The sequence below is a fragment of the Dreissena polymorpha genome, chromosome 4 (genome assembly GCF_020536995.1).
Source record: "Dreissena polymorpha isolate Duluth1 chromosome 4, UMN_Dpol_1.0, whole genome shotgun sequence".
NCBI lineage: Eukaryota > Metazoa > Mollusca > Bivalvia > Myida > Dreissenidae > Dreissena > Dreissena polymorpha.
The window spans coordinates 30,265,686-30,291,082 of NC_068358.1; the positions used below are offsets into that span (position 1 = coordinate 30,265,686).

At 35.6% G+C, this 25,397-nt stretch overlaps 2 protein-coding genes across 6 annotated transcripts in view; both read right to left on the reverse strand.

The window, feature by feature from the left end:
* LOC127880267 (uncharacterized) overlaps positions 1–25,397 on the reverse strand; it is a 536,299-nt gene that overhangs the window by 453,303 nt on the left and 57,599 nt on the right. For 2 of the 4 annotated variants that reach the window (XM_052427603.1, XM_052427602.1), the window contains exons 4-5: positions 18,877–18,958; positions 8,484–16,331 (exon numbers count right to left, since the gene is read on the reverse strand). In XM_052427603.1, coding sequence (XP_052283563.1) covers positions 15,634–16,331; positions 18,877–18,958 — 780 coding nt within the window. In that variant the 3' untranslated portion in view covers positions 8,484–15,633. Of the gene's footprint in view, positions 1–8,483; positions 16,332–18,876; positions 18,959–25,397 lie in introns of those variants that run through there. The other 2 variants (XR_008049490.1, XR_008049491.1) reach the window with 2 other exon arrangements.
* Positions 21,829–25,397, reverse strand: part of LOC127880260 (uncharacterized) — a 132,188-nt gene continuing 128,619 nt past the window's right edge. For both annotated transcript variants that reach the window (XM_052427583.1, XM_052427582.1), the window contains one exon: positions 21,829–21,954. The gene's annotated coding sequence lies outside the window, so the exon portion shown is untranslated. The remainder of the gene's footprint in view (positions 21,955–25,397) is intronic.

Here is a 25,397-nt window from a genome sequence, read left to right on the forward strand (position 1 = left end):
CGTAACAGTCATAGAGGAAAACTAGAACGTGAGTATGTCAGTGCGATGTCTAATGCGAACTTACGTAGAATTTAACCCTATTTATGCCAAGTGGACTCTCCCATCCTTCTAAATTGGATCAATTTATATCCAAAATTAGGGATGTCTAGTATATTTATTGCTATATTTAGAATATTTCTTACACAAATTCCTTTAAGCAAACAGCGCAGACCCTGATGAGACGCCGCATCTCATCTGGGTCTCTAGGCGATAATGGAATAATGCACAATTGAGACAAATGCGCTGAAGGATTGGAACAAACGTAAACTACATCACAAAATCAAAAGTCTTTATGGTGTAGAAGTAGTGCGTTCATTTCTTCGAGCGGTTCCGGGCTCGAAACTTCGGACAGGTACATTTTTTTTTCACCAGTGTTATTGTTATTACGATTATGTTTAACTACCGGTTTGTCAAATGGTACGGTTTTGTAAGATTTTCTTGAAAACTACGAAAATCTGTGACCCAGTCTCTTAAAAAGTGAAGTCGGGGATTTTCCTACTTCTAAGAGCGTGCTTCTTGTGACAAATGTAATTAAGAATTTTTTTCTTAAAACCGACTGATTAAAATATTTCTTGATATGTATTTTTGTTATGAAACGCCAAGCGTGTAGGCTGTCGGATAAGTGGTTGGTACACTCGCTCCTTACCAAGGCGATCCGGATTGATATCCCTCTCCGACGCATGTGAGCTTGGTTTGTAGTAACTATACCGGACAAGTGAGGTTTCCACCGGATACACCAGTCTCTTCCACAGGACAGTACCACATCAACATTGAATACCTTACAGTAACAACGCAATGGCTGGATAATGCAGCTTAACCCATTTATGCATAGCGTGTAGAAACAAGAGGGCCTTAAAGGCCCAAAGTCGCTCACCTGCGATAACAAGATATTATTGGGACACATCTTCTGACCAAGTTTCATGAAGATAAAAAAATAAACCTCTAGTGTTAACAAGATTTTACTATAACCATATATGGAAAAATGCCCCGCCCCCTGGCAGCCATGTTTTTCAACCAACCGGCATCATTTTTGAACACTTCAAAGATATTATCGGGATGAATCTTCTGACCAAGTTTCATGATGATCGGACAGTAAATGTGGCCTCTAGAGTGTTAACAAGATTTTACTATAGCCATATAAGGAAAAATGCCCCGCCCATTGGAAGCCATGTTTTTCAAGCAAACATAATTATTTTCGAACATATCCAAGATATCATTGAGACCAATCTTTTGACCAAATTTCATGACGATTGGACAATAAATGTGGCCTCTAGAGTGTTAACAAGGTTTTACTTAAGCCATATATAGCAATATAAGGAAAAATTCCCCGCCCCTGGTGGCCATGTTTTTAAAGCAACAAAAACCATTTTCGAACTCATCCAAGATATCATTGGGACAAATCTTCAGACCAAGTTTCATGATGATCGGAAAATAAATGTGACCTCTAAAGTGTTAACATGGTCATACATTTAAATATAATTTAAAATAAAAGTAAAGAAGAACATGTGTCGAAAAATGCGAAATAAGCCAGATATTTAATTCTGAATTCGAAAATGTCTGTAAAGTCGAATTCGCCAGAATGTATATCATGCATGTACGATGTGAATCTTAATTTAGTTTAATGGTTGTTTTTAAATTCCCGCAGCGATGTCTATTCATACGACACACAAACACTAACTCCGATCCTAATAAAAAGACGAATTCTTCGGTTATTGTAGGAAAATATGTACGAAATATCTTCGTCACCATCGGCTCGGGGCGCTTATTTGTCTTTGCTGCATTTTATGAATTTCGACTTCAATGTCTTGCCTATTTTGTGTTATTGTAACATGTATTTATCGATATATTACAATTTAACACATATAAAAAGCGTATAGTCTCGCTTAAATCGTTCGACAAAAGAATGCCATATTGTACAGAATCATCAAACAATAAAAACATATTCAAAAGTTTGCTATCTTCCAGAATGTAAAACTATCATTTATAATTAATTTCTCATAATCTTCTTGTGCTTAAAAAAAAATATTTAAAAAATGGAGACAACTCTGTCAATTCAACATAATTTTTCAAACGCCATTTTGCAGTTACTTCCCTTGACATGCTAAACTAGAGTGTTAACAAGCTGCTTTACTATATAAATATAAGGAAAATGCCCCCCCCCCCAACGGCCATGCTTTTTTACCGATCCAAACCATTTTCGAACACAACCGTCATATCCAGAAAACACATGTTCTGACCAAATTTCCTGAACATTGGACCAAAAATGTGACTTCTAGAGAGTTCACATGTTTTCACTATATACATATAGAGAAAACTGCTCCGCCCCCTGGCGGCCATGTTTTTTCACCGATCTGGACCATTTTCGAACTCGTCCGAGATATCAATGAAACCAGTGTTTTGCCCAAGTGGCATGATGATTGGGCAAAAATTGTGACTTCTAGAGTGTTTACAAGGTTCCCCTATAGCCATATAAGGAATACTGCCCCGCCCCCTGGCGGTCATGTTTTTCAACGGACCAGAACCATTTTTTAACTCAATCAACATATCATTTAGACAAACATTTTGACTAAGTAACATGAAGATTGGGCATCAAATGTGACTTCTACAGTGTTGACAAGGTTTTTCTTTATTTTGGCATAATGACCTAGTTTTTGACCCAGCATGACCCAGTTTCGAACTCAGTCGAGGTATCAATGGGACAAATGTTTTGACCAAGTTTCATGAAGATCAGACAAAAAAATGTGGTCTCTAGAGTGTTCACAAGGCAAAATGTTGATGACGCACGACGGACATAAGGCGATCACAAAAGCTCACCATGAGCACGTTGTGCTCAGGTGAGCTAAAAAGGCGTTGGCAAACAGCGTAGACCCAGATGAGACGCCGCATCATGCGGCGTCTCATCTGGGTCTGCGTTGTTTGCTTAAAGGAATTTCTGTAAGATATATTCTAAAAATAGAAATAAATATACTAGACATCCCTTATTTGGGAAATAAATTGATCCAATTAAGAAGGATGGGAGAGTAAACTAGGCATAAATGGATTAAAGTGACCTTTTCAAAGATTTTAGCATAATTTGAAGTTTGTCATTAAATGCTTTATATTGATAAATGTGAACATTGGATCTTAAAAGCTCCAGTAAAAAAATTAAGAATAAAATTAAAATAGGAAAAACATGTAGCCGGTACCAGGGCTCGAACCAGTGACCCCCGGAGTCCTGGAGTTAGTCTGAAGTAAAAACGCATTAGCCCTCTCGGCTATTCCGCCAGGAATATATATTCAGTTTTTTATACGTTATATAAGCAATCTTCGTAGTTTCGTAAATTTAAACGACAACAGAACTCTCCAAATTATTCAATCGTTTCGCGTTGCAACGCTTTATAATTTTTAGGTTTTCGAAACGTCAAAAGATACATATAATGGCTATATTGGACTATGGTAAATGTTCAGTAATACTGTTACCTCTAAAATATCATAACTAAAACGAAAATTTGCGAATCTGAAACAACCTTTTTCAATTTTGTCAATTTACCAAACCGTGAAAAGATCCCTTTAACACTTCGTTCAAAAATTTGTAGTATGAGTACACAGACAAACTCCGGGTCCTCACGTTGTGCCTCTGGCTCGGAAGGACCTCACAAAAATCTAAATACACACACAATATGTTCTGTTTTATTGCCAATCTCATTAACCTAGTTCAGAAGAAGTTGCCGCCGATATCTGGCCGTTTGCGCTAGAGCCAGATATCTCTGGTTTTGATTATACAACTACACAAATTAAAACATGTCTTGCATTGACGTGTGCCAAGCTAATTGAGAGATTGAAACCAATTTGACATGTACGATGGCATGTCAGTCGCCGTGATTAAGATTTTTTGGGGATCTTGTTTATACAATTTGTTTGTCATACTCCTTGCCCCTGCCGGTGCTGTTTAATACGCGAGTTACCTAGTGCGCGTGCTTTATTGACGAAATCAGTTTTTTTTAATAACTCATAATTTAAACAGTAAATTATATCGCCGCATTGGTGCAAAAAGATACCAATTAACATTGAAATTGAAAGGCACTTGGTTCCTGTTGGCACTGATGGGCGATATTGTTCATGAAAATGCTTACATTTCCTTCGTCCAGAGAAATGTAACACACGTCTATAGTGAAGACGCACGCGTCGTTGACGTCAATTACGTTGGTATTTAACTTTTATGGCGCAGACGTCGCTTTGCCAAACAAGTTCATACCCTGGTAAATAGGTTTCCGGTAATAAATTGAAATGAAAAAATGCAGCAATACTTTATCCCCATAAAACAGAGTACAATGAAAAACAAGAGCACCGCATAACAGGTGTGAACGCTCGGCTGTGGGTGCATTTTTTAACGAATAAAAGCTTGTCAGAATTATGTTAAGGTCACAGTGACCTTCACCTTTGACCTAGTGACCCAAATATGGGTGAGGCGTGTAGAACTCATCAAGGTGGAGCTGCATATGAAGTTTCAAAGTTATAGGTGGAAGCACTTTGATTTTATGGCCAAAGTTCAATACATTGACAAAATGTTAAGGTTTGAGCATGACGCAGACGACACAACACGCTGGCTATGACAATACCTTGGGTTTTCTCCGAAAACAGCCCAGCTAAAAATTGAAAACATAAATTGTTACATTATTATAATTGTAGGAAATAATTAGTCAGCTTTACAATAATCTATAGAAAAAAACTAATAATTACTATTTGTTGCTTCTGCCTTCAGTTTTATGTTTTAATATAGCTGAGTGACACAACTTCTGTTTGAGTTTTGACAACCGTGTTCTCTGTCCATTCAATTTTGGTCCTTCAGCCAGTAATAACATTTTGTTTTCTGGAAAAACAAATAATGAAAACTGCATTTGTGATCTTTACATGTAACACAGTTTTGCAGAGAAAGCAATATAAATCAATGTTGATTATTTACATCTTGTGAATCAACACTATAATAAATTATTGTGGACAATGATATTTATTTAATGCTTTCCGGCGGTTTATAGAGAAATATCGGAGGATTAAAACTGATAATTTTTTCACTGTTTCAAACAATGAAAATTATCAGTGAGAATTATCAATAATTTTCACTGTTTACTGTGAAATGACGTCATTTGTTTGACAAAATGACAACATAATCCCAACGACATTCTTAATTAAAACTCTTTAACAATGTATATAAACTGCGAAAAAAGCATAAAATAAAAAGAAAACTTGTTGGATTCGGTGGAATATCGATTTTAATTAACTCGTGTATTATTTTCACTCGTGGCTGCACTCAAGTTGATGCTGCATTAACAAATATAAGTGTATACACCAAAAATAAACAACGGCTGCGATAGACACCTGTAAGCATAGCATATACTGTTAGTTGCGTCTAATATCACTTTAAATCCCAAACAAAATGAATGCCTTTTTTGAACCATAATTTAAAACAACAAATGTGTTTGTCAGAAACACAATGCCCCCTAATGCACCACTTTTTTTTACCTTTGACCTTAAAGGATGACCTTGACCTTTCACCACTCAAAATGTGCAGCTCCATGAGATACACATGCATGCCAAATATCAAGTTGCTATGTTCAATATTTCAAAAGTTATTGCAAAACTTGAATATATTAAATTTTTGACTTTTGACCTTGAAGGATGACCTTGACATTTCACCACTCAAAATGTGCAGCTTCATGAGATACACATGCATGCCAAATATAAAGTTGCTATGTTCAATATTTCAAAAGTTATTGCAAAACTTTACTGTAACCTTAAAGTTTTGGGACAGAATGACAGACAGACAGGCCAAAAACAATATACCCCCGATCTCTCGATCCGAGAGCATAAAAATACACTTATGTTACCAATTGTTAAGTCTGGGTTATAGAATATAGGGTTTTGAAGCAGAAGCTAATTTTCAAATGGTTCTTTTCTAAGAATTTCAACAAATGATTTTACTAATTCTTGTGTATATATTACATTTGTATTTCAAGTGAAAATGTTCCAACTACTTACTTTTAAGTCAACAATTTTATATGTAAGTTTTTAATAGCTGTTATGTAAATCAAAAAATACATTTACATCATGATCTTTGAATCACATAACTTATAATAATAAGACCTACGTGTTATTTCTGCGAACTCACCGAATTAATCAACTTGTTAATACTTTGTATCAGTAAACATTCATACAAATGCTTGCTGGCGTATGGTAGATAACAATTGCTTATTGAAAAATCTTGTTTATTTAACTTGGTATTTTCCGACTAATGGCGAGTATTTTCTATATTACTGCCGATTTTAACAGGCGTTATGTTAGCTTTTTACAAAACACGAAACAACTTTTGTTTTGAAAACCTAAGTTAACAATCCATGAAGTCGCACAGTACCATGCACATGCTTAAATGAGGTCTAACAAGTTGTTGCAACACCTTTCATCTAAAAGTAAGACAATTGATTTTTTGTCATTATTAGCAATTAGCAGCAATTGATTAATATATTTAATGTTTACCTATTTAAATACAACTACTTATTTTCTCTTACAAAGATCTATCAATAATCATGTAATGTACATGGGTCAAAACATGTGTCATTGGGATTAATGTCAGCTGGGGGAAAGGGTTATGGTCCGGTGGCCAACTTACTAATGTCGTTACCAGTTTTCCTCCTCACTCCGAAATTAGGTCGCAGAGTAATAACGTCAACAACTTTTCAGAGTGTTTGAGCTCGGAGTTTACTGAATTGTTAGTTTTCACTACAGAGTTGTCTTTGTCTTTAGAAATGTACCCCTTGCTCCAGGCATCTAACTTATTAATGCTAAATGCTAAGTAATAAAAGTGTATTAATAAATGCAATTCAATTATAACTATTGAATTCTTCATACAGTTTCGGTCTGGTGTACAAATTCAAAAACGAAATTTAACAACCAATTTCTTTACAAGAAAAAGTAGAACTCAACTTGTTTCAGAATTATTTAAAATTAATGTACCACAGGATGAAAAACACAAAAAAACAAAACCCTTCTGTACTTGTTAACCAGATACCATGAACAATAATTGAATACACATTAGATGAGAACATGAAATATTTCAGATTACAACTTTGAAAGGAGAAGAAACTTTAAAGACAGTATAGATATTCCACATGTTTATTGCATTTGCAATGAGTAAACATAAAAAAATAAATCTTGTAAAGTAACGACATAACTACAATGCTCCTTAATGTTCTTTATACATTTTTACATCTGGTCCCATAGCAATGAAGGCAAACACAAAATACAACAAGAGCACCGCCTTGCAGGTGCAGACCGCTCATTTTTTTTCTTTTAAAAGGTGTAGGGACCTATCTCAATTTCAATCACAAAGGAGGGAGGGGTGGAGTGGAGAGGGGTGTATAGTGTGGGGGTGTGGTCATTTATTACATTATCTTCCAAAAATGCAAAAAAAATATAAAAAAAAATGGGGGGGGGGGGGGGGGGGGGGGGGGGGGGGGGATTCTTGGGTCGGATGGTTGGACGGTTTTTCAAAAATAAGATAATAACAAGGGCTGTTTGTAAAACATGCATGCCCCCCATATGGGCTGTTAGTTGTAGTGGCAGCCATTGTGGGAATACGTTTTTTGTCACTGTGACCTTGACCTTTGACCTAATGTAAGTTATCATCCGGAAACCATTGTACTATTTCGAGTCACTGTGACCTTGACCTTTGACCTAGTGACCTCAAAATTAATAGGGTCATCTGCCAGTCATGATCAAGGGGGGAGTGAGAGGGGGTATAATGTGGGTGGGGTGTGGTAATTTATTAGATGTTTAAAAAAAAAAATTGGGGGGCCGGGGGGGGGGGGGGGGGGGCCCCGGGAGGGGGGGGGGTAGGGGGGAGTGAGAGGGGGGGGTATAATGTGGGGTTTGGTAATTTATTAGATGTTTAAAAAACAAGGGCTGTTTGTAAAACATGCATGCCCCCCATATGGGCTCTCCGTTGTAGGGACAGCCATTGTGTGAATATGTTTTTTGTCACTGTGACCTTAACCTTTGACCTAGTGACCTGAAAATCAATAGAGGTCATCTGCCAGTCATGATCAATGTACCTATGTAGTTTCATGATCCTAGCCATAAGCGTTCTTGAGTTATCATCCGGAAACCATTTTACTATTTCGGGTCACCGTAACCTTGACCTTTGACCTAGTGACCTGAAAATCATTAGGGGTCATCTGCGAGTCATGATCAATCTACCTATCAAGTTTCATGATCCTAGAAATAAGCGTTCTTCAGTTATCATCCGGAAACCATTTTACTATTTCGGGTCACCGTGAACTTGACCTTTTACCTAGTGACCTCAAAATCGATAGGGGTCATCTGCGAGTCATGATCAATATACCTATGAAGTTTCCTGATCCTAGGCATAAGCGTTCTTGAGTTATCATCCGGAAACCATTTTACTATTTCGGGTCATCCTGACCTTGAACTTTGACCTATTGACCTGAAAATCAATAGGGGTCATCTGCCAGTCATGATCAATCTACCTATGAAGTTTCATGATCCTAGGCATAAGCGTTCTTGAGTTATCATCTGGAAACCATTTTACTACTTTGGGTCACTGTGACCTTGACCTTTGACCTAGTGACCTGAAAATCAATAGGGGGCATCTGCTAGTCATGATCAATCTACCTATAAAGTTTCATGATCCTAGGCCTAAGCGTTCTTGAGTTATCATCTGGAAACCATTTTACTATTTCGGGTCACCGTGACCTTGACCTAGTGACCTGAAAATCAATAGGGGTCATCTTTGAGTCATGATCAATGTACCTATGAAGTTTCATGATCCTAGCACCAAGCGTTCTTGAGTTATCATCCAGAACCACCTGGTGGACGGACCGACCAACAGATCGACATGTGCAAAGCAATATACCCCAATTTTTTGCGAAGGGGGCATAAAATAAATATTTGTGTTTTTTAAACATGTTTGAAAAAAAAACAAGAGATGTGGTTTGTCAGAAACACAATGCCCCCTATTGCGCCGCTTTGATTTTTTTTTATAACTTTGACCTTGAAGGATGACCTTGAACTTCCACCACTCAAAATGTGCAGCTTTATGAGAACCCGCTTTGAAATATAATTTTTTTACCTTTGATCTTGAAGAATGACCTTGACCTTGAAGGATTACCTTGACCTTGAACTTCCACCACTCAAAATGTGCAGCTACATGATAAAGCCGCTTTGAATAAAAAAAATTTGACCTTTGACCTTGAAGGATGACCTTGACGAATGACCTATACCTTGAACTTCCACCACTCAAAATGTGCAGCTTCATGAGAACGCCGCTTTGAATTTTTATTTTTGACCTTTGACCTTAAAGGATGACCTTGACCTTGAAGGATGACCTTGACCTTCCACCACTCAAAATGTGCAGCTTCATGATAATGCGGCTTTGAAATTATTATTTTTTTACCTTTGACCTTGAAGGATGACCTTGACCTTGAACTTCCACCACTCAAAATGTGCAGCTTCATGATAACGCTGCTTTGAAATTATTATTTTTTGACCTTTGACCTTGAAGGATGACCTTGACCTTGAAGGATGACCTTGACCTTCCACCACTCAAAATGTGCAGCTTCATGAGAACGCCACTTTTAACATTTTTTTTTTGACCTTGAAGGATGACCTTGACCTTCACCACTCAAAATGTTCAGCTCCATGAGATACACATGCATGCCAAATATCAAGTTGCTATCTTCAATATTTCGGACGGACAGACACCATAAATTTGACATTTGACCTTGAAGGATGACCTTGACCATGCACCACTCAAAATGTGCAGCTCTGTGAGATACACATGCATGCCAAATATCAAGTTGCTATCTTTAAAAGTGAAAAAGTTATGGCCGATGTTAAAGTTTTTTCTGACAGACGGACAGTTCAACTGATATATGCCACCCTACCGGGGGCATAAAAATTATTTTTTGGGGTGGGGGTGGGGGGTATAGTGTGAGGGTGTGGTGGTCATTTATTAGATGATCTTTAATTTAAAAAAAAAATGGGGGGGGGGATTAAGGTCATTCATAGGTCAAGGTAAAATTCAACTTGCCAGGTACAGTACCCTCATGATAGCATTAAAGTATTTGAAGTTTAAAAGCAATAGCCTTGATACCTTAGAAGTAAAGTGGATCTAAACACAAAATGTAACCATATATTCAAATTTACTAAGTCAAAAAAGGGCCATAATTCCGTAAAAATGGCAACCAGAGTTATGTTACTTGTCCTTTTACTGTCCCCATATGATAGTTTGCTAGTGTTCCAAGTATGATAGCAATATCTATGATACTTTAGGGGTAAAGTGGACCAAAACACAAAACTTAAACAAATTTTCAAGTATAAAGGGCCCATAATTCCGGCAAAATGCCAGTCAGAGTTACACTTTGCCTGCACAGTCCCCTTACGATAGTTAGTAAGTGTTGCAAGTATGAAAGCAATAGCTTTGATACTTTAGGAAAAAGTGGACCTAAACACAAAACTAAACAAAATTTTCAATTTTCTAATAATAAAAAGGGCACATAATTCTGTCAAAATGCCAGTCAGAGTTACATAACTTTGCCTGCACAGTCCCCTTATGATAGTTAGTAAGTGTTGCAAGTATGAAAGCAATAGCTTTGATACTTAAGGAATAAAATGGACCTAAACACAAAACTTAACCAAAATTTTCATTTTTTTAATTATAAAAAGGGCACATAATTCTGTCAAAAAGCGAGCCAGAGTTATCTTACTTTGCCTGCCCAGTCCCCTCATAATAGTAAGTAAGTTTACCAAGTTTGAATGCAATAGCATTGATACTTTATGAGAAAATTGGACCTAATCGCAAAACTTAACCGGACGCTGACGCCGACGCCAAGGTGATGACAATAGCTCATATTTTTTTTTCAAAAAATAGATAAGCTAAAAATGAAGACACTCCAGAAACATAATCAGGAGAAAATCTTAATACTAATATTCTTATGGCATGAAATCAAATCTAAAGAAAGATCCACTAATGATAGTACACAGCTACAAAAAAGATACATTTGGTGATAAGTAAACTAAAGTTTTTTATGTATAAGTCACTTATTCCCATAGAAAACATTTCTAGATTATGTTTTCGTGAATTTACTAAGTGAATATTGTACAATTCCACTATAGAGTAATTAATTTACAATATAGCCTTTCTCAAGCACAATACTTCAGTAATTTATTACCATTACATAGTCAATCAACTCAAACTATTTTTATACAAGGGACAAAATTGTCACAAAACCAGGTTTTCATTGTGAAAAAAAAATCTGATAAAGGGAGAAAACTCAAACTGAACTTTTGAAATGAACAAACAAAATAAACCCCCTTTGTAAGTTTGTTTTTAAAAAAAATCTATTTTTAGTCGTGGCGACCTTGACATTGGAGATATTGACGTGATTCTTTCGTGCGACACACCGTCCCATGATGGTGAACAAATGTGCCAAATGATTTTAAAATCTCACAATGAATGACATAGTTATGGCCAGGACAAGCTCATTTATGGCCATTTTTGACCTTTGAACTCAAAGTGTGACCTTGACCTTGGAGATATCGACGTAATTATTTCGCGCGACACACAATCGAATGATGGTGAACAAATGTGCCAAATGATTTTAAAATCTGACAATGAACGACATAGTTATGGCCCGGACAAGCTTGTTCCGCCCGCCCGCCAGCCCGCCCGCCAGCCAGCCCGCCAGCCAGCCAGCCAGCCCGCCCGCATTCGCCAATCTAATAACCAGTTTTTTCCTTCGGAAAACCTGGTTAAAAATGAATGTTGAAGTAAAGATTTAAAAGCTTAAATTCTTTATAAAAAAACAACAACTTTAAATCTTCATAAAAAAGATGCGACAAACAAGCAAATTCGTTGAATTGATATCCCCCGCGAATATGCTTCTGGTTCTTGACTATGCTTCTTGACACAAAAAAACATTTTTAAAGATACAAAGGGCCATAACTCAGTTATTAACAGATGGTGTACAATTCCATCATCATGCATCATCCTCTTATCCATATATATACTCATACAAAGTTTCAATTAAATCCGCCAAAGCATTTTCAAGATATGGCTCCTGACACAAAAAAAGCATTTTTTTAAAGATACAAAGGGCCATAACTCTGTTATTAAGAAATGGTGTACAATGCCAATTGGTGTGCACCATCGTCTTTAATATATAATATATATATATATATATATATATATATATTAGGGCTGTCACGATACGCCGTGAGCGTACCGCGGTATATCGTGGTACAGCAACACTGTATCGCGGTACGTACCGCGATATTTTACAGAATATGTATCTGTAAAGAAAACAGTTTACAAACTTTATTAAACACAATAATCAGAAAACACGGGTATCATAGTATGACTTGAAACTGTAAAAGAAACTGTAATAAACTTGATAGAAGTAGTCATTGTTATTGTTATTGTTATTCGCGTCTTTTTCTAAAATGTCCGCCATGTTGTTTACAATAGCTGTGACTACGACCTGTGTAAATCGAACGCTTCAAGGGCATGTTTAAAATGCGGAGTCAGCAGGCCCAGTATTGAAAATCCGTAGCGTTCTGATTCTTCCTCGACTTATTCATAATCTTAAGATAACATGATTTGGAAGTGCCATGCTTTGAACGATCGATATTCTAAAGAAAGAAAATAAGAAATAGAGTAAACATCTTTTGGATAATTATGAACTTATTTGCAAAGGAAATCTAACCCAAATTCAAAAAAAGGTACGGACCCATACATTGCCGTATTTTAAACGTGAAAGTTAAACATCTACCAGTGGAAGCGCTTGCTTGACCTGGATATTAACGGATTATTTATTTAGCCCTTTTGAATCGCTTCTACAGTTTTCAAAACGATATCTATATCAAAATAATTATGTAATGTATTTATATATGTGCTAATATAATAATATTAAAAAAACCGGTGCGGCAACGCCGTACCGCGGTGCGATTTTTTTCACGACATGCACCGCGATATACCGGTATACCGGTGAATCGTGACAGCCCTAATATATATATATATATATATATATATATATACTCACACCAAGTTTCAATGAAATCCGCCAAAGCACTTCCAAGATATGGCTCCGGACACAAAAGTGCCCGACGGACGGACAACGCCTAAACAATATCCCTCCGCCTATGGCGGGGGATAATAAGTGGAATTAAATACATGACAATGTTACAAATGTCAACAAATCCAGCTCTTAGTGATGAAAGTTGTTAACAGAAGAGTTATATTTAAAACAAATAACTAGAAAGTGCTGAATTTCCGATAAAGCACACACTTTATTTCTATTTATATGTGTTTAAATACAATACAATATAATTTATAAACAGTATATTTACACATAATAAGCTTAATCACAGAAATGAAGTATACCTGTAATTGAACAAGGGATTATATTATTACTACGTACGAAAAATGGCGCTTATTAAACATGCTGTTATTTTTACAAATGTGATCTTTTGTTTATTATTTTCTCAAGGGGCTGAAAAAAGAAAGACAACTTTGCACAATTTCCATAACTAGACATGTTACAGTTATCTACCCTAGTCTGGGTAGACTTTAATTACAGGCTACATAATTACAAGTAAATATTGCACACAAATGCAAATTATCAACAAGAGAGAAATAATCTTTTTCATTTGGTTACAAACTGGTATTACAACTACAAATGCAAATACACTACACATAAATACAGTAATAAAATATTTACCTGTATATTTTTGTTCACAGATATACCTGCATAATTATCAAATTGCATTACTTCTTATTACTAATTATTATTAGTATGTTTTGGGTTTTAAGTAAAAATAAAATGAAAAATAAGCATTAGAAATGTTCAAAATTGTGCAGCAGTGCAAATAATGGATATATCACATTTTGGGCGGCAACTAAATGCAATGTTTTTGCATTTTCAAGCTGCAGACAGCCCTGACGAAATTAAAGAGTAATTTTATAGCATATCAGGTATCATAAATGTACAAACTAGCACTACCTATATAACAGATGAACATTCTTTTACTGAACTATGTACATGTAGTGAATGATCTATGCTGACCAAACATAGAGGCTGCTGCTAAAAGGGGCAAGGTTAAATGCTAAGCAAATGTGATATATCAAAATAGTTTGCTCAAACAAGGGAATTTATTATTAGTCCTACACAGATAATAATGGTTTTTAGCATGCTCTATGCATTTGGATGGAGGAGGGGCAGAGGGTACTAGCATATTATTTTTTTCTTGATCTTTTTCTTCTAAGATCCTACATTATGCAAATTTTAAAAGCACAATATTTTAACATTGTGAACGGAAATTAATGCAATGTTTTGGGTAAAGGTATAATCATTTATGCACAATATCAGCAGTAATTACCATCACTTTTCTGCCACAATATAGATAAGAATTTCAGATTTTAAGTTATATTGCTTGACCTAATTAAACATGAAAACAAGGAAGGAACAGTTTGAAAAATTAGACACAGTTTTAATAAAACATTTACAGGTAAACAATTTAAAATAGTTACAAAAATATTGCTATATATGATTTTAACAATAAATTGATCAAAATGGCATTTTTCAGATAAACAGAAACAATAACGATTTTCAAATCTAATCTCATAACCTGAAAAGCTAGGTTATTATTGTTCCACACTTTTTAACGATTTTATAATTTTTAAAAAATGTGTCCAAGGTTAGTCATAATCTTTATAAGAGAAATCAATTCATTGCATGTAAAAAAGTGTGGCTTAAAGTGAAACTTGCAGTGGTGGAAGATGGAAGTTATCATTTGACATAAAGTCTTTGTTAGCATGTCAAACTTAACTCATATTTCAAGTGATTTATGGGTACATGTATAAAAGCAAAACGTGAAATGCAACAACCACTCTCACTTAAATTTGTTAAAATGTCAAAATGTAAAATATAACATCCTTGTCAAGCAAGTGTTTGTGTTAACATTATGAATTCACATATGCTGAAAGAAAAATAAACTTATTCACTAAATTTATTGACAGCTTAAAAAAGGTGAGCAAATCAACAATTATTCAACATAGAAAAATTATCAAATAATACCATTAAGATTGACTAGCTCATACATTTTTGATATTTTGTTACTATCTCCTTTTGGCAATTTAATAGAAGTTAAATAATGGTTTTATTTTCAAACACCAAAAAAACAGCAGAACTATTTCTCTTAGTTTGCCTTTGTGAAAAAGGTTATTCTTCCCATTTATCAGAAATATGCCCATATCAATAATAAAATACATATAAAATGTATGTTTCTTAACATTTAACAAGAAATTAAAATACAATTATAAAAACTGATAAGGGATTTAATGTGGGATGATTTAGAAATGAACACAATAGTGCAATGAAAACATTATTATTAGAAATTTGCAACAGTTCCATAATATTTATAATCAACACCTCAGGAAGTGAGGTTCCAAAGACAGGTTACAATGCACTGGAAGCAAATGCCATGATCCTACAACTTTCAACAGTTTAAATGCACATCACATTTATGGTTTACTCCATCCTAGTGCTACAAAACTGAATCTATCCAGGAACCTCCCCCAGTATGTTCTGACCGATCGTCTACGAAGGCAGACGTCGTTAGATCGTCCCTTGAGCCACCAATCTCGAACTTGTAACGAGAGCTCTGAGTGTTTGTCTCTACATCTCCTTCTAGGTCCTCAGGATCTTCGATGTTTAGCTCTCCTTTTCGCTTCGTGCGTTTACGCATCTTTCTCAAACTTTCACAACTCAACTGGCTGGACGCCCTTGTGAGATTGATCTCCAGGTCTCCACTATCTATCTTACTGTCTATGTCGTCTTCCACTAGAAACTCCTCAATGTCAGTGAAGATCATGAGCTCCTGCTGCTCCAAAAACTGCGGCAGCGTTCGCATGTGAGAATTTATATCACGTCCGGAGAAATCCGATATCTTCTGACCGCTGTTTGAGTATTTTGCACTGAGGAACTTCTGGCACTCCATCATGGGAACGCGGTCCTTCTGTTTCCAGGGCAACGGTTCGCTCGCCCAACGCACCAGCATCTTCAGCGAAAGACTGATACAGATGTCTTCCACGAGGGAGTCCGAGTCTTTGCGCAGGATGATCTGATGGCCTGTGCTGTTTACGATGGCGTAGCTGATGTCCAGAAAGTCCTTGGAGGACCAACGGATACGCTGCCCAAATGTGTCTCCTGTCTTGAACATGTAGATCTTGTAATCGAACTTGTCTGAAATGGATAATTTAGGATTTACTGACTTGTAACCTAAAGCAGTTTTGCATGATACATGATCTTGAACTTGTCTCAAATGAGCACTTTTGACTAATCGATTTATAGAATGCAGCAGTTAAGCATTATATATGAAATAAAACTTGTCTGAAATTTATACTTTTGATTTACTGACTGATTAACTTGTTTTTCACAGTTACACTCTTTTAAGACTTTGCCAACAATCTAAAAACTTACAAACATTCAGTACCCAAAAGTTACGACACAAATACAATGTACACAATATAAGAGAATAATACTATAATTTATATATATCTCTGTAACATACGACCATTAATTTGTAAATAAAAATATTATATAGGCATATCGGCAAATATAATGAATGCACTCAAGTCTTAGTAAATCTATGGTAAATATATCGAAGACATATATGTACACAAATATAATAAATTAGCTTCTACTCATATGTGGAAGAGTTACTGTAAGTGGAAGAGTTACTGTAAGTGGTTGCGATTTAGGTCAACAAAAAAATAAAAGATTCAAAAGATTGAGTTGTTGTTTGTTAAACCAGTCCAAGTCTGATTGCAGGCTAAATATGACCGACCTTATGCTGCAATCTTTCTCATGCAGTTGTCTTAAGGACATTGCTAGCATAACTGCACTTGAGGTAATAAACAATGGAACAAAAACAGTACATGCCTTCCAAGAATTAGACTTATTATATGATGTGTGGCTAAACCTTTCAACAGCTGTCACTTGATATGATAAATGATGCTTTTAAGTGCATTAATGCACTGCACACAATTGAATGTGCAAAGCTTTTGTCATTTGTTTGGATATTTTGCAGTATTTACTGGAAACGTTATTTAACGCATTATATTTAGTCAGTAACTAAACGATTGAGAACTGCGTTACTTAAACCAGAGGTAAGGGGAGAATGGCTGTAGAAATGTTTCCATAACCCATCCATAAACAAGTTAAGAGGCTAGACTGCAATTTGAACTTAAAGAGAGCATGAACAGTAAGACAATTGCTTCATTTATTATTACCAGGCTTTCTATTGTTACTTTTCCAAATGTTTAGAAAAACATAGATATGTGCTACTAAGCACTTAGATGTACTCATGGGCATTTACTAAAATATTTGCACTTCACATTTTAATAAAATTGGCAGTATATTAGGTTCAAAATATTAAGCCATTATACAAACACTTCACAAATACTATTATTAAACAGACATTTTAAGTATTTCCATATTTTAACATGACAAAGCATGTTAAACCCTAGTTTAATTAGTATTAATTCTCAAGATCAACTGTTGTCTAAAAGTCAACGTGTCCTGATTTTTTATTTTTGGCTTATTAACAATATACACAGCACCGTTTTGACATTAAATGTAGTTGTCTGTACATCTCAAGAGATACAATTATTTGTTACTTAAAGGAACTTTTAACTTCAAACAATAAACCACTGTAATTTGAAAATAAAAGCTTTTAGTTTGGAGGTATACAACAAACATACGTTCTAGGCACTCAATATTTTAACACAGTCAAAATTCAAAACATCAACATGTTAATAATTCAGTTTGGATTAAGCCAAATGTGCATAGACATGGTTCGCTTAAGAAGGTGTAAAGAAATCCTAAACTTGCATGCTTCACTTAACCTGAGAGCTACATATGGAGATGCTCTTGAAAGGTGGCAAAAGCATGGTTGGTTAAGCGACTAGTTTCAGGTCAATGCCGAGTTATAATTGGGACAACCTATGGGACTGGGTGTCTAGATGTTTTTTTATTTGTATGAATTGGTTATTAAACTTGTTGAACCCTTTCTACATTGTAATATCACATTATTTACAACATGATGTCTGCATGAAACAGACAGTGACAGTAGGTGATCAGACTTTTTTTGTTGGATTTTTTTTTTTTTAATTCTGAGAAAGTCCATTTAATGAAGTTATGGTCACAATAGACATGAAAACTGATTAAATTTACAGTGTACAACAAAACAGTTAAAATATCCTTTTACAGAACTGCCACTTAGTTAATTATGCACAAAGGCACAACTAACATTTTTAACTTTGTTTATAATTCTGTGCCTCCTATATAACATATCACATGACAAAATGCTGCCATCATTCGTTCCTAACAATACATCAGTCTTACGCCTTTTGTATGTCAATGACAGGTAAATAAATGATCTGAGCTTGAGAAAAGCAAGCGTCTGCAATGTTTTGCAATGACACCTCTAAACAGCAATAAAACTCCTATAACAGGTCGTTTGACCTTAGCATAGTCAAATGCATTTGTATATGCATCATAAGATTAAAATGTGTATATAAAATTGTTCCATATTTGCTGCAAGATAATTAAGTATTATCTTGTAAAAAACAAACATGACTTTGAATTGACCAGAAAAATAATGACAGTTTTATACATATTTTCATTTGAGTAATATTGATAATCTCAGAGGCAGTAAAAAAAATACAAAGATTGATTACGCCACCGTGACCTTAACCAAGCAAGTTGTTGCTGTCATGGTAATTACCGGATGTTTTCCACTTTGCTGAGCAGAGACAGTACGGTCCTTCTGCAGTCACAACCAGAATGGCCAATCTATAGCGGTACATCTGAAATGACACAAACAAAGGTACTGCATAATGTCATGTTGCAAGGGTAATTATCACAAACCATGGTTGGAATTAGCATCAGCTCAGAAGACAAAGGTACTGCATGATGTCATGTTGCAAGGGTAATTATCACAAACCATGGTTGGAATTAGCATCAGCTCAGAAGATTATTGTTGTTATTATTAATTGTGAAAATAAAACAATACTTCAGCCAGCCTTTCAACTATAACAACTTCTGCCCCCACCCCCCTCCCACATTACATTATGAGCCATTCTCTGTGTAAAGAGGTTTAATGCATGTGCCTAAAGTGTCATCCCAGATTAGCCTGTGAAGTGTGCACAGGCTAATCAGGGGAGACACCTTCCGCTTTTATGGTATGTGTTGTTCACAGAAAGTCTCTTCTTAGCAAAAATCTAGTTTAAGCGGGAAGAGTCGTCCCTGATTAGCCTGTGCAGACTGATCATGCTAATGTGGGACGACACTTTATGCACATGCATTAAGCCCCCTTTTCATATAGCACGGCTCTTATTATACCATTGTGGAATTGATGGATGTGTCCCTCATGCAAACCCACACAAAATCAGACTGCTGACACAGGGAACTAGAACACATCAATTGTTCTGAACAGAGCTCATTTATCAGGATTCCCAGCCACCATGTTACATTTAGAAGGAACCAAATAAAACCAGTTTGTCTACATGTACAAAAACACAGAACCAACAACAACATGGCAATAAACTCAAAATGAACTCAGCACCTGGTTAAAACAATAAAAACACATTGCAAGGGTTGAGGTATCTGATGCAGAACTAATTTCCACATACAACAGTTTCATGCCACAGCATTGAAATTAGTTTGTTTATTTGTACAGGCATGTTAATTAGAGAGAGCTTGACAAGAAAACACATGTTTGTCATTATTCTGTTTCGTAATTGAATGTAACAGTTGCTGGGTAGAACACCTTTACCATAAATAACATGGTAATTTGAAATTATAATTGAAATCGGGAAGAAAAAATGCCACAGAATTTAAAATATAAATTTAATTCATTCCGGTTACTTTCAACAGTTGTTGAAAGTGCGAAAGAATTGATCAAAACAATTATTTTGCTGTCAACTATCTGTCCTGACACAATATGGATGTATTACTGTAATATTATTTTACATGTATTAGCCTTAAATATATCTTTTATAAGCAATCATGCTACTTTATTATATGATTTTTAATCGATATGTTGTCCACATTTATTGTCGCCAGAGTTTAACTAGAGCTTAGGGGTATAAAAACCTTTCCAAACACTCAAAAGTACGACCATAAAAATTAAGTCAAACACCTTTTCTGCTCATAAGTAAGAGGCAAAAATTGTGATGGAAAATATTTGGCATGTCTTTGGACTGTTTTCTTGATAGTGTATTTTGACACGTTTATTTTCTCTTTGATTGACAAAACAAGGAATTTTTGTAATTAACTACCCAGCAATGTACTGAATGTTAATCAGCTGACCACTGATACATTTCATTGAATTCTGAAGTACAAAGTTGTACAGGACCATGTTAAAAGGGCATTGAACTGGTTACAGCCCTTCCTTATCAGAGACCTAATAGCCCAGACTTAAACAAGAGCACCGCCTTGCGGCTCATTTTCTTTTTACAGGTGAAGGGACTCTCATTTTCAATCACAAAGGAGGGAGGGGTGGAGTGAAGAGGGGTGTAAAGTGTGGGTGTGTGGACATTTATTACATTATCTGCCAAAAATGCGTAAAAAAAAACTGTGTAAAAAAAAAAATCGGGGGTGGGGGGGGGTGGGGGTGGGTGGAGGGGGGGATTCTTGGGTGCGATGGTTGGACGGTATTTCAAACATAAAATAATAAAAATAAATATTTGTGTTTTTTAACCGTTTCAAAAAAAAATAAAATTGGGGGGTGGGTTGGGGGGGGGGGGGGGGGGGGGGGGTATAGTGTGAGGGTGTGGTGGTCATTTGTGAGATGTTGAAAAAAAAAAATAGGGGGGGAGATTCGGGGGGGAGGGGATGGGATTCTTGGATGCGATGGTTGGATGGTATTTCAAACATAAAATAATACAAATAATTATTTGTGTTTTTTAACCGTTTCAAAAAAAAAAAATGGGGGGTGGGGTAAGGGGGGAGTATAGTGTGAGGGTGTGGTGGTCATTTGTGAGTTGTTCTTAAAAAAAAAAAAAAAAAAAAATAGGGGGGATTCGGGGGGGGGGGGGGGGGGGGGGGGAGATGGTTTGGGTGGAGTCTGGTAAGAGTAGTTTTGTCAAAGCATCAATCAAATCTAATCATAAATAAAGAAGTAATGGCAATTTTAGCACAATTTAATAATTTGACCTTGAAAGTCAAGGTCATTCAAAGGTCAAGGTAAAATTCAACTTGCTAGGTACAGTAACCTCATGATAGCATGAAAGTATTTGAAGTTTGAAAGCAATAGCCTTGATACTTTAGAAGTAAAGTGGATCAAAACACAAAATTTAATCATATATTCAAAGTTACTAAGTCAAAAAAGGGCCATAATTCCGTAAAAATGACAACCAGAGTTATGCAACTTGTCCTTTTACTGTACTCTTATGATAGTTTGCGAGTGTTCCAAGTATGAAAGCAATATCTATGATACTTTAGGGGTAAAGTGGAGCAAAACACAAAACTTAACCAAATTTACAATTTTCTAAGTATAAAGGGCCCATAATTCCGTCCAAATGCCAGTCAGAGTTACATAACTTTGCCTGCACAGTCCCCTTATGATAGTTAATAAGTGTTGCAAGTATGAAAACAATAGCTTTGATACTGTAGGAATAAAGTGGACCTAATCACAAAACTTAACCAAATTTTCAATTTTCAGTAGTACAAAAAGGGCACATAATTCTGTCAAAATGCCAGTCAGAGTTACATTACTTTGCCTGCACAGTCCCCTTATGATAGTTAGTAAGTGTTGCAAGTATGAAAGCAATAGCTTTGATACTTAAGGAATAAAATGGACCTAAACACAAACTTTACCAAAATTTTCAATTTTCTAAGTATAAAAAGGGCACATAATTCTGTCAAAATGCATGCCAGAGTTATCTAACTTTGCCTGCCCAGTCCCCTCATGATAGTAAGTAAGTGTACCAAGTTTGAATGCAATAGCATTAATACTTTCTGAGAAAAGTGGACCTAAACGCAAAACTTAACCGGACGCCGTCGCCAAGGTGATGATTATAGCTTATAATTTTCAAAAAATAGATGAGCTAAAAAAGATTGCAAATAGGCAAATAGTGAGGTCATTTTGATATGACCATCCTGAACTCAATTTCAAAATTCCAGATTAAATCATATACCATAAACCAATATAGTTATGACCGAATTATGATGTTTACTATGGCAGGTGATGGAAGTGACAAACATGACAGCGTTGAGTAGATATGACCAGCCAAAAACACCAACATGACTTATATGTTCACAAGCATGCCTAGGACGCTACACCTATCTATTGGATTGTGAGTTGCACCAGGACACATTCCTGCCTGCAGTGGACAACAACTGTACAATGCCTCTCTGTTCGAACTGCATAACTTTGTTTGCATGATGTACCTTAGACTTCTCGAATTGTTATCTTTGCATTATTTTGAAGCTATGTTGCCAAATATCGAAGCATGTAATAACCTTTGAATTATTTTGAAGCTATGTTACCAAATATCCAAAGAATGTAATAACCTTGCTCATATAGATAAATATATAATAGAAAATATGATGTGCCAATACAGAGGATTCATCTTGTTTATTTTTTTGGCCATTTTCAACAGCAATTCAGTTGCACCACGACAGTCAGTAAATGAATTTAAACTTTTCCTTGTTAGCTGTTTTACACGTACTTATGCCAGTAACTGACAACAGCCCAACTTGAATCAGATGTAGGTAGAGAATAGTTGTAGAAATGAGTCGCGTTCTGAGAAAACTGGGCATAATGCATTTGCGTAGTGTCGTCCCAGATTAGCCTGTGAAGTCCACACAGGCTAATCAGGGACCACACTTTCGGCTTTTGTGAAATTTTTCTTTTAAATGAAGTCTCTTCATAGCAAATATCCAATTTAGGTGGAAAGTGTCGTCCCTGATTAGCCTGTGCGGACTGCACAGGCTAATCTGGGACCAGTGCTCCAGATAACATGCGTAAAGGCGTAAAAACGAATTAAATTTCGTAAATAACGATTTAGATTTAAAATCTTTGCGTTAAGTTACGCGTTGAAAAAATAAAACACGTGATCGAAATCTTCGAACGTGCGTAAAACTTCCAGTAGCAAATTATGCATGGTAAACATTTCATACCGGTTCTGGCTCGTCTAGGCGCTCAATTAAAGCTTCAACTTTAAATCAACGTCACTCAAGCGTTTGCTGTGAGGAAGAGCCACACCTAAGAACGGTCGAAAGGCCAAACGGTCTCGATTCTTTTCTCCTAGATTTGCAGGCGAGTCAATACTGTTTATTGTACCTTTTTAATTACACTTATCGTAATTTTTATACACCAGTAATATACTGTATACCTATTCAAAATGCCATTAAAATTAAATGTTAAATATAGTTTTTGATATGACTTTAACGGCGACCAGAAGGCCACTATGACCTATATAAAGCCGAAGTGTGAGTGACCGTTATACAGAAAAATCTAAATGGCCGACGGAAGCAGTGTATTGAGGCGTGGAAGGCAACATTTCAGTGTCAAAAGTCCTCGCTGCATGCATTTTTTCAATTAGATTCAAATACACAAAGCATGGTTTCGTCAATAATTGATAGACTTATAAGCTCTTGCGTAAATGACTGTGAATCTAAAGCACTCAAAATTATTTGGTAATATATTGTTAAGAATTAATTTTATAAATAGGGGGTAAATAAGAATTAATATTTTAAACAGGGAGTAAATAAGAATTTGACCAAATTTTTATCTGGAGCTCTGTCTGGGACGACACTTTACATACATGCATTATGCCCAGTTTTCTCAGAACGCGACTTAAATGCTTTCATGACTGATGCCTATATGTGGCCGGGCTAGGGAATCAAACCTGCAATCCTTTGATATAAAGTCCACCACTCTACCAAATGAGAAAGCCAGCCAATCTGAAAAGGACCAATGACTAACCGCTGATATACCTTAGATGCTTATATAATTTCTATAGCCGCTTACACAAATGGTATTTGCCATTTGGGAAAAAAAATCCTGTTAAAGTGTAATCAAATATCTTGTTTGGTTTTCAAAATTAGGAATCAATACATCTTATTCATATCTTAAACATTTGCAGCTGATCTACAAATCTATGTAAAAATAGGATTCTGGCGCAAGATGTGTAAATACTCTTAACTTGCATTAGTTTGTTTTTCACTCCCTTTTACGGTTCAATTTTCGGAGACGCTTATCCTGCATGAAATGTAAGTATGACATGTATGCATCAGATAGTTGATTTTTCCTTACGGAACTTTAAAACCTTCTATTTAAATTAAAAACTGACAAATTTTTCTGATCTAAAAATGACATAAAAATAGTGTTAGACGATACAACAGACTGTCATTCAGACCACAGAATTTGACTGCCTGCATACATTTTGGAAATAGAATGAACCCAATAACCTAGTTGCATATTAAATCTCAGTTTCTGATCCTTTCCACCATGAAAAGCCTGCCACCCCCAAAAATGGCCTTGACTTGTACATCACCATACAATCCTTATGAAATTTAAGCAGACCTCTTATATGACAGACAGTTGATGTTAAGTAATAAAACTATCAATACAGGACGTAGATCATGAGTAATAAAACTATGTAAAAATGACTGTTGCAGGATACTGTAAGGCATCTACAGACATTTAATTTGTTTTTTTCTTCTTTGTGCCCCAATAAGGTGAACTAAGCACTGATATTGAAGAGCTGCTCATGGTTATATTCTACATAGTGAGCCCTTCTTTAAGTTTTTATCAAATCTTTTCCAGCCATCAGTAATAATAGTATATTTTATCCCATTAAAATGATTTGTTATTATCACTTGTTATTATCACTGTTTTTTTGTTTTTTTGTGTGGGAACAAAACTTTCAAAGGCTCACTTACTAACAAAACTCGTTTAATAAATTATTGTATGATATGACAACTCGTGCAACATCACATAGGTATAACATAATGCTGATCATCAGTATTTTCACAGTGATGGGCATATCATTTTAAAAGGTTTAATGTGCGCCTTGCAATTGAATAATTGCATGTCAATTTACAAACTTTTAGCTTTAGCAAGAGGTATTATGAAGAGGTACACAAAATGATAATGTTAAATTATGTCACATAAAATACTATTACTTAGAGTATAGAAAAATGAATGTTACATAATTATGTAGAGTTGCATTCGCAAAGGATAAAACTTTAATACAAAAACATACTAAAATGTACATTGAACTATGTATATGTTTT